The 10,651-nt window shown below is 43.2% G+C and overlaps 1 protein-coding gene across 1 annotated transcript in view; it reads right to left on the bottom strand.

The window, feature by feature from the left end:
* Nucleotides 1–207: 207 nt before the first annotated feature.
* STARD7 (StAR related lipid transfer domain containing 7) overlaps nucleotides 208–10,651 on the bottom strand; it is a 30,770-nt gene continuing 20,326 nt past the window's right edge. The window contains exons 8-9 of the mRNA XM_088151883.1: nucleotides 8,979–9,063; nucleotides 208–4,810 (exon numbers count right to left, since the gene is read on the bottom strand). Of these exons, the coding sequence (XP_088008009.1) occupies nucleotides 4,608–4,810; nucleotides 8,979–9,063 (288 nt within the window). The 3' untranslated portion in view covers nucleotides 208–4,607. The remainder of the gene's footprint in view (nucleotides 4,811–8,978; nucleotides 9,064–10,651) is intronic.

Raw genomic sequence — 10,651 nt, 5'->3', positions numbered from 1 at the left:
CTTGTATTGCCTTCTGAAAAATCTTTGAACAATTCTGCCCTATCTTCTACAAGACCACCCTTCGCATTCCTGAGGACAACTCCAATGTCTCCTTGCAGGCTTATCTGCCCTGTCTCCATTCTTTGGTTTTTATTCCCCCTTCCTGGCCCCTTGCTATCTTGGTTATGTTCCTCTGGACACACTCATCTGTCAATGTCCTTCCTACAATATGGTGCCCAGAAGTTAACGTGGTAGTTGAAATGAGACCTGACCATTGCAGAATAGAGGAAAAATGACTTCCCTTGACCATGACATACTTTTGATGCAGTCTAGATGTTCTTGGGCAGCTGCATCACTCGATGTAGAGGGAAGAGGGAATGGCCTTGCAGGACAAGAGGACTGACCTACATGGCATTGGTTACTTAGTCTGGTCTACCTTGCAGGGCTGACACAAGTACACTTGACATGATCCTTTTGTGTGCACTACTGTTCTGGATGCTGTCCCCTCCCCAGCTACCTGAGACTCACGCCTTTGATTTTTCCCACTTTACACTTGTCCTTGCTGAATCCATCTGGCTGGTTTCTGCCTGTTTTCCCAGATTGTCAAGACCCTCTTGATACTTTAAATTGCTTGTTATCCACCCTTTAGGGCACTGAAAGATCGTATTTTCTACCCTCATCCAAGTCTGTTATAAATATGTTGAACAGCAAGGGCCAGAATGGAGACCTGTAGAATCCCATTTGATACATCTTTCCAGCTTGACAGTTATGTATTCGTTGAGTATGATTGTTCAAGCAGTTTCACCTAACGTAGCACTGTCCAGCTCACATTTTGCCACCTTCTCTACGAGGGCCTCATGGGAGGCATTATTGCTGAAATCAAGGCATGCTATCTCCACATTTCCATGGTCAACTAAACTGGGTACCCTATGGGAAAAAACATCAGATTGATTCACAATTTCTTAAGTTTCCATTTATTTTTGATAAACCTATGGGAGCTAACCAATGCGTTCTTTTTGAAATGCTCATAAACAAATTGCGTAATTGTTCCTTAATCGTTTTTGTTTTGTAATTGTTTTGCCTGAATTCAGTGTCAGCTACCAGTCCATAGTTACCCAGTCCTTTTCCCCTTTTAAAGAATGTTGACCCTTTCCTGGTCCTCTTGCACTTCTTCTCAACACTTAAGAAACAGGGTATGAGATGACATCGACGAAGTCCTTCGACATTCTCAGACCCTGAAGACTGAAATTCACTCATGGTAGCCAGATGCTCCTTAACCATTTACTGACTTCGCTTGCAATTCCACTGTGTCATTTATACTGCTTATGTCTACCAGAACACAGCAGCCCTTTGAAGAGAAGACGCAATCAAAGCAGAAATTGAGGAGCTCTATTATGGCACCAATATCTTCATCAACCAGTGGGCTCTGCCCTTCCTTTGGCTACTCACAGAGCCACAAAATACCTTTTGTTATCAGCATTCCTTGCACACTAAGCTCCCTTTGTGCTTTTAGCCTTTTTATCTTGCTTTCTGCAGGTATTAATTACTCAGTGGTCTGGTTCCTTGGTGATTCCACCCATCTTTCCTATTCATGCCCTTCTTAATTCTTGGGAGTCAAAAGCTCTCTAGGTATCCAAACATTTTCTAACATGCAGAGTTTTTTCCTCATTAGAATTGTACTTCTGCTATCTTACTGGAGAGAGGTTCCTCTCCTGTGTTCTCTTGGATCTGACAACAGCTGTCCATAGGATCCCATAGTGCACTTTTTTAAACTTGTTAAAACTGGCAGTTCCATAATGAACATGAAACAGACTGAATCTTCAGAGCAAATCTGCCCGATCTGCACTGGCACAGACCTAACCTATTCAACAGAACGATCTTTACATGGCAGTGACGTGCTGCCACCTAGCGGGCGATATATTAAAAGGACACCAGGAATAAGATCAGGAAAGCAAATAGAACAAATGAGGAAACTGCAAAAGTTAAATTGAAATTTTGATGTTCAGTTGCTAGCTCAATCTTCCCCACCTGATGGCCTCCAGAGTACTGGAAATTCTCCTGTGGTCTGAAGCAGAAGTCAACAGAATATCCCAACTGGCAATTAGACAGGTTGATACAGCAGTCATTCAAAAAATCATTAGGAATATTTGATTTAAGAAAGGGGATTAATTTTTTTGTGTAAGACGTCTAGTAAATGGAGCATTGTCACATTGTTATATGTCCTACTGGATATATTTCCTTCTCCATATAACAAACCAAGCCAAAGTAATGTTAAATTGTAAATGATGTTATCTGCAATCTGACCTAATATCGGGCAGGGGTTATAGTGAAGAATTTGGATTATCCCAAAGAAAGTGCCCCATAATCACAGGAAAAACAAATGTAACCCCCAGAATTTAGGGGGACTGGAGAGGTATCAATAATGCTGCTTTGTGTAGTTAGTCCATTCCTAACCTAAACCCATTACTGGCCAAAAACACTTTCCATTTTGGGATGCGAACATGGGAGGCCGAACCCGTACAGATGTTCTAAACACAAAGAAAGCTTTTAGCAATGGGAGGCTTTTTCCCACCCACTCCTCAGAAGGCAGCCTGGTTAGATGGGAGCACCAATGAGTTACATTTATTGATGTTTGGTTCTCATAAAAACATTAGTTGAAATAAAAACAGAAATCACTCAACCATTATATTAAGACGGTCCCAGGACAAGAACAAGGGGATCTCCATGCACGTACAGTACCTCTGATCACTCAGCCCAGACCAAAGTCCTGCCACCCCTGATGAGCTCTTCTTAGTCAGCCTACACGTTTCCCGTTTCCTGCCACTCGTGGATTTTTTCCCCTAAAGATGACATGCACAACCACATAAAACAGAAGAGAATGGGAGGATATCAACTGTCTCTTCTGATACAAAAATGTTCTCTGAGGCACCATATATATATTTGCAATAGTATCTAACCACACTTTTGGGGTGGGAGGAGCTGGCAGAGACCAGCTTCCTTAGCATCATGAAGCTACCCATGACCCACTTTGGGAAGACTCCACTTGTGGGAAACACTGCATAAGATGCCTGGGCATGGGAAAAGGATGTAAGCCTGCTTCCTGTTTTACACGGGACATGCTTGTAATCCAACCAGCTAGTGAGCAAGGTGTATGAGAAAGCCTGCCCTGTACACTTGCCAATCATAAAGCACCCTTAGGAAGCCTGGCTGAAATTCAGCCAATTAGTACATCTGAGCTTATGGAAGAAATCAATTTAAAACAAGGGTTTAAAAACTGGAGAGTAGGTTTCCCCAGTTTTGCTTCCCACCACCTCCTGTCAACACACCTACAGGGTGCCAGGTTGGAAAAGAGGCTCCAAACAGTCTTGGAAGGAACCATGCATAACGCTTAACCACTTGCCTTGCCCCACGTGAAGCACCTCTGTTATAAGCTGTTTTCCCCCCCTACCTTACAGCAAGGAGGCAAAGGCATCTTGGAAGTTCTCACCTGCTACATGTGCTCTTACGACATACATTCGGTCTTATGACATACATTCATACACCCATATGAATCCTCCAAGAAAAAATGATATTCTCTCTTCCTCCTTCTTACCCTGCTCTGGCCACCCAGGAAGCCGGCTAGCTAGCCTACCACCAAGCAGGAATCTCCACTTCCAACATGGCAAAGGGACACTCTGGACCAACACGCACAAAGACGACGTGGGCAGGTCCTTCTTTTACTTTGAAAACCCAGTTCAGAGATGGTGTCTTTGGACAGTCAAGGTGGCACTTTTGTTGATATCATCAGACTGACAAATAATCACATCAGAATCCTCCTCCCATTCAAAAGTTGAGGAAGTGAGCCAACAGTGGTCAAAGGCGATCAGTTCTAAAAGGGGAGGAGGGAGAGGTTTAAGCTGCATAAAAATATGGCCTTCCTTCACTCTGTGGACAGAGATTTAGTAATGGGTGTAGCACGGACCCTAATGCCAACTGGCTCTCAGCGGGTTCACTGCCCACTTCCAGTGGCCAAAGAGGTGGCATTCAGTTGTGCCTCAGGGATAAAAAGGCACTTTGGCAGCAAAGCAGCTCTTGTGTGGGCAGAGCACAAGATTAACAGACACACATACATGGGAAGCCAGGAAGAAGCATTCAGGTCTCCATGAGGATGCAGAAGACAGCACTGGGGCTGCAAACAGTTGGACTTGCCTCTCTCAGCCCAGCCCTGCAGCTGCCTTGAGGCTATTAACCTCTACAAAAGGGGAAAGATGCGATAACCTGGAAACTCTACTGAGCTTCGCCCTAAATGGCTTGCAGGGGAGCCTCAAGTGGTGGGGGAGGAAGAAGTGAGCCCCCCCCAGGAACACAGTGTATTTCTCAGCAAACACCCTACCCGCGCCCCCCCCCCCACTACACAGAAGTGGCCGCACAAAACTGTTTTTCAAGAGTGCCGAGCCTGGTTTCCAAGGGCTGACGGTGTTGCTTTTTTTCAAGAAAGAGAAGTGGCAGAGAAGGGGAGGAAGAGGAGTACAGACACAGGCGGAGGTGGTCAGCTGAATTGAGATCCCAAGGGCATCTCCCTCCTTGGTCTTCTCAAAGCCTGGAGCAAGAGGCACGGGCTGGCAGCATTGCCAAACAAGCCCTCTCCTTTAAGCATAGTCCATCTGAACGGGGCTGCAGGTCCCTTCATTTTTATGGTCTTGGCTGGGCAAGTTGGTCTTCCCGTCACTACTGCTGTTCTCACTCCCGTTGTTCCAGGATCTGGAAGAGGCAATATAGTCTTTCACAGCAATCTCCATGTTCCTGGCCTTCAATGCAGCTGTATGAAGTTTCTCCAAGAAGTCAGGCATGCCTGTGAGGGGGGCAACGAGGAGGACATGTAGGTGGAGGAAAAGCATACCAGGTGTTTGAACACCGACACATGGTCAGTGAAACCAATCCACCCCCGAGCACTAAGCAATCAGAACCAGTGGAGATCACATGGGCTGCAGCCTCATAGGGGGCTGAGGATCTCACCTATGCCTTAAGATATATCCTTATCTTCTCCCCCTGGGGTTTAGGCGGAAGAGCTCTCCCACCCACATAAATTGCTACCTACAGAAACACAGGATCCCTGCTCCTCCCAGAACATGGCCGAAACCCTGAGCTACACTCAGGACTGAAACCTTCGAGAGATCTGAACAGGAGTCCCACCAAAACTCTGGGGACTCTGTTCTGCTCGGGAGAACCAGAATTTGAAGAGGTGCCTTTTCAGTTCAACTAAGCATTAATAACCAATTCTGAACAAGTTCAAAAGGCAACTACGTGCAGGATCCTCTCCAAATTCCTATAACAAAAGGGAATGATCCTCAAATACCAAACCTGAGGGGGAGCAATGAAGACCCCATCATATAAAATCAGCCTCTTTTCATGGGGGATCTAAGGATAATCTTCTGCCAAGCTACTCATCCATTCATTCCATTTCTATATGGCTTCCCCATTAAAAGAAATCCTGGGGCAGCTCACATTTAAAAATTGCAAGTAGAATTAAAGTCAGGAAGTTAAAAAAAATAAAAACACGCATCAAGTTGTTTCATTAAAAAAATAAAATAAAATCAGCAACATAAGCATTCAAGTGGTAATACAAAATAAGAGCTGCAATAAAAAAAGTTAATTATCACAGCAGAATGAGCACATTATTAAAAGCCTTTCAGCATGGGAGGGCACCCAGAATAGGCCCTCCAGAGATGAACTCAGTGTACAGGTAGGACCATCAGGGAACAGATGTTCCTTCAGATACTGTGGAACCATGAAGGGCTTTACAGATTAAAACCAGTACCCAGCACTGGGACTGGAAACAAATGGGGAACTGAACTGATGTGAAGTGTTCCTACTGTAAACTTCCAGTCAGTCCTCGTGCTGCAGTTTTTGTACTAATTGAAGTTTCTGAACTGTCTTCAAGGGCAGTTCAATGTACTGCAGTACAGTTAGTCCTCTCTTAACAACCACAATTAAGACTGGCAATTCTGTTGCTAAGTGATGCGGTTGCTAAGCGAGACATCACGTGACCGTGACAGGCTTACAACCTCACTTCAGCCACTGTCGTTAAGCGAGGTATCACGTGACCACGACTTGTAGTTTTACTGCCGGCTTCCCCATTGGCTCTGCTTGTCAGAAGCTGGCTGTGAAGCATGCAAACGGTGACCACATGACTGTGGGACACTGTGACAGTCATAAATGCCAGGACTGGTCATAAAGTTACTTTTTCAGCACTGTCATATCTTCAAATGGTTGCTAAACAGGGCAGTTGTTAAGTGAAGACTATCTGTACTCTGCAAAAGCACCAGGACATGGACTACTGCAGCAAGATATATCCAAGTAAGATATAACTGGTGCACCAGCCTAAGCTGGAGAAAGATGCTCCATGCCACAAAGGCTACTTGTGCCTCTAACAAAAAGGATGGATCCAGACGTGCTCCCAAGCTGCACACTTGACCCTTGGGAAGTGCTCTTCATCCTAAATCCATCTTATCTAGATTGAGCTTCATCTCTCTGGCCCACATCCAGTCCATTACTACAGGTGGGCAGGCATTGATTCAGCAGTACCACTGCCTCACCTGCCTCAGATGAAAAGGAGAGGTCATGCTAAAGACCATCAGCATACTGATAACATTTTGCTCTATGTCTCTGACCTCAATTAGCAACTTCACAGAGATATTGAACAACACAGGGGATAAAATGGAATTCTGTGAAAACCCACAGCATAAATACCACAGGGTTGAGCCCAAATCTCCCAGCATCACTTTCTGGAGAAGGCCATAAAGGTACAAGCAGAACCACTTCAAGGCTGTTCTACCCACATCTCCCTTGGACAGTAGCTCCAGAGACACTGTGCAATGTAATATTGGTTTACATAATATGGTTGATGCTGCTGAAAGCTGTTAAGAAGACTAGGAGAATCAATAGGATTACATTCCCTCTCTCCCAACAAAGACTGTCTAGCAGGGTGACCAAGGCTGTCTCAGTACCAAAACCAGCCCTAAACTCCAATTCAAATGGAACTAGAAAGCCCATTTCATGATCAGCTGCTAATGCTGATCATCGATACTAGACTCTTGAGGGTATGTTGGCTACTGCTCTATAATTGTCTAGGTCTTCCGTCCAATGATACAAGCCTCCTTTAGAAAGCCCAGGATAATTCCTTCATGGTGGAATTTGTAGCTTCCTAGACTTTTCCTACTTATAGTGGGGCAAAAAAGTATTTAGTCAGCCACCAATTGTGCAAGTTCTCCCACTTAAAAAGATGAGAGAGGCCTGTAATTTTCATCATAGGTATACCTCAACTATGAGAGACAAAATGGGGGAAAAAATCCAGAAAATCACATTGTCTGATTTTTAAAGAATTTATTTGCAAATCATGGTGGAAAATAAGTATTTGGTCACCTACAAACAAGCAAGATGTCTGGCTCTCACAGACCTGTAACTACTTCTTTAAGAAGCTCCTCTGTCCTCCACTCATTACCTGTAGTAATGGCAACTGTTTGACCTTGTTATCAGTATAAAAGACACCTGTCCACAACCTCAAACAGTCACACTCCAAACTCCACTATGGCCAAGACCAAAGAGCTGTTGAAGGACACCAGAAACAAAATTGTAGACCTGCACCAGGCTGGGAAGACTGAATCTGCAATAGGCAAGCAGCTTGGTGTGAAGAAATCAACTGTGGGAGCAATAATTAGAAAATGGAAGACATACAAGACCACTGATAATCTCCCTCGATCTGGGGCTCCATGCAAGATCTCACCCCGTGGGGTCAAAATGATCACAAGAATGGTGAGCAAAAATCCCAGAACCACACGGGGGGACCTAGTGAATGACCTGCAGAGAGCTGGGACCAAAGGAACAAAGTACATCAGTAACACACTATGCCGCCAGTGACTCAAATCCTGCAGTGCCAGACGTGTCCCCCTGCTTAAGCCAGTACATGTCCGGGCCCGTCTGAAGTTTGCTAGAGAGCATTTGGATGATCCAGAAGAGGATTGGGAGAATGTCATATGGTCAGATGAAACCAAAGTAGAACATTTTGGTCTAAACTCAACTCGTCATGTTTGGAGGAGAGAGAATGCTGAGTTGCATCCAAAGAACACCATCCCTACTGTGAAGCATGGGGGTGGAAACATCATGCTTTGGGGCTGTTTTTCTGCAAAGGGACCAGGACAACTGATCTGTGTAAAGGAAAGAATGAATGGGGCCATGTATCGTGAGATTTTGAGTGAACACCTCCTTCCATCAGCAAGGGCATTGAAGATGAAACGTGGCTGGGTCTTTCAGCATGACAATGATCCCAAACACACCACCCGGGCAACGAAGGAGTGGCTTCATAAGAAGCATTTCAAGGTCCTGGAGTGGCCTAGCCAGTCTCCAGATCTCAACCCCATGGAAAACCTTTGGAGGGAGTTGGAAGTCCGTGTTGCCCAGTGACAGCCCCAAAACATCGCTGCTCTAGAGGAGATCTGCGTGGAGGAATGGGCCAAAATACCAGCAACAGTGTGTGAAAACCTTGTGAAGATTTACAGAAAACATTTGACCTCTGTCATTGCCCACAAAGGATATATAACAAAGTATTGAGATGAACTTTTGATATTGACCAAATACTTATTTTCCACCATGATTTGCAAATAAATTCTTTAAAAATCAGTCAATGTGATTTTCTGGATTTTTTCCCCCATTTTGTCTCTCATAGTTGAGGTATACCTATGATGAAAATTACAGGCCTCTCTCATCTTTTTAAGTGGGAGAACTTGCACAATTGGTGGCTGACTAAATACTTTTTTGCCCCACTGTAGGTTACAAGTTATGGGGGCATGCAATCTGTAAATTAAAGCACCTTATCCACATCATCAGGCCTTCAAAAATGAAACTGGCATTTTTTAAATCACACAATTCTGAAATCTGAGAACACAATAACCAATTCACAGTTCTCATTCTATCCCCTTGATAGCCTGTTCTCTAAGCTGAAGAACCACATTCCCAAAACTCACCACTGGAAACCATCCAGCTGACACAGTATCGAGGAAACACAGTTTGCGGGTTGTCACTGTATGTTAGCAGGTAGTCAAAGCCATTCTGAAAGGAGAAACAATATTTACTGACTCCTCCTCCTTGTAACAAGGAGATCCCTGCCTATCTGGCACATCCAGTTAACTTACCCAATTTAACCCTTTACTACATAAAATGAAATTAATGTAAAATAATGAATTATAAAAATTATAAAAGCAAAGAAAAGTGCCAATTGCTATGGTAATAAGGAAAGAATCATGAAAAATTTCTCTGATGCCAAACTTAAAAGGCTCAGGGAAATTTATATGAGGGATGGGAACTTTGCCATAAGTCAATCATAAGCAATGAAAGGGTTCAGAGGTGTCTGGCAGCAACTTTATTTCCAAATGGGCTTTAAAGTTGTCCCAGAGACTATGCCCTTCAGTAGTAAAGATCTGATGTAACTGGGGGCATGAATAAATGTGAAGAAAGTAATGACATTGGAGATTTAAACTGCAGTTGTTCAAAAGGTGAGTTCCCATGTCACTTTGTACAACGCAGCTTATAGTCAAACATTTTCTTGTTCCTTTTCCTAAAGCTGCGTTAGCAATACTTAGTACAGTGAACTTCCGGGGGAGGTATAGCTTTTGCAGACCAACAACTGTGGCGAAGACCAAGGAACCGATGAGTAGACTGGTTCCTTGGAACCTCTCCGGATAAGGAGAGGATGGGAGATCTCCCCCATGTGCTGCTCCTCACGAGGAGACTAGAGGATAGCGGTTTTCCACAGATTTGAGCACTGGAAGATGATGGGATTAGCCGTCTTGCTCACAACCAGAGCAGAGACTTTGATCTTAGAAAGTTATAAAGGGACTAAGGGTCCAGATAAAATTGGAATATTAAAACTTTTACAATAAGATTTTGGAGTTAATTATAAAGAAAAAACAGCTTCCCGTGGGAAATAGATTTTGTTTTGGTTTTTACAAGACATAACAAAGATAAACAATTTAATAATTTCAAAAGCTGGACACTACAGGGGACTACAGTTTTTAGTTAGAGGAAAGATTTACAAGCATGTAAAATATTGCAAAACATATAACAATAAAAAAACTGAAAGCAACTTTTGAAGAATGGAATCAGAAAATAGTAGCCACAATATCGACAATGTCAGTAATGTTGTTTGCTTCTATGGATAGACTATGTCCAAAAGATGTTACTGAAGAAATGACAGATGAAGAACAAATTTTATCTGACAAGATAGAGATGGTATTGAAAGTGGATTTACAATTACAAATCCTAGGACAATATTTGAATGAACTAAAGAATAAGAGTGTTAGAAGCAGAAGGAAGGAATATAAAGCTGGTTTATTTGGTCAAGCTTAAAACAAGATATGTTGTTACTTCTGGCGATCCTTTATGGACTTTCTGCTGACACCAGGACTGAAGAGATGATGTTTTATGGATTTGTTTATAGATAAGAAATGGGATATGGATGAAGAGATGTTTGTAACCTCAGAGGGGATGAAGAGTCACTAAGTTTGTTTATACTTGTTGTGATGAAGGTTGGAAATAACTTCTTTATACATTTCTTTTCTCTTTTACTATATTATTTTTCTCCTTTTTTCTTGCACTTTTTTCTTGCATGTTTTACTCCTTTCTATTCTCTTTTCTTTAA

The sequence above is a fragment of the Python bivittatus genome, unplaced genomic scaffold (assembly GCF_059951505.1).
Source record: "Python bivittatus isolate LINGU-HERP-01145 unplaced genomic scaffold, Pbiv_v1 ctg000680_np1212, whole genome shotgun sequence".
NCBI classification, from domain to species: domain Eukaryota; kingdom Metazoa; phylum Chordata; class Lepidosauria; order Squamata; family Pythonidae; genus Python; species Python bivittatus.
The sequence above is the reverse complement of the archived record's forward strand: the minus strand, read 5'-3'. Positions and strand labels throughout refer to the sequence as shown.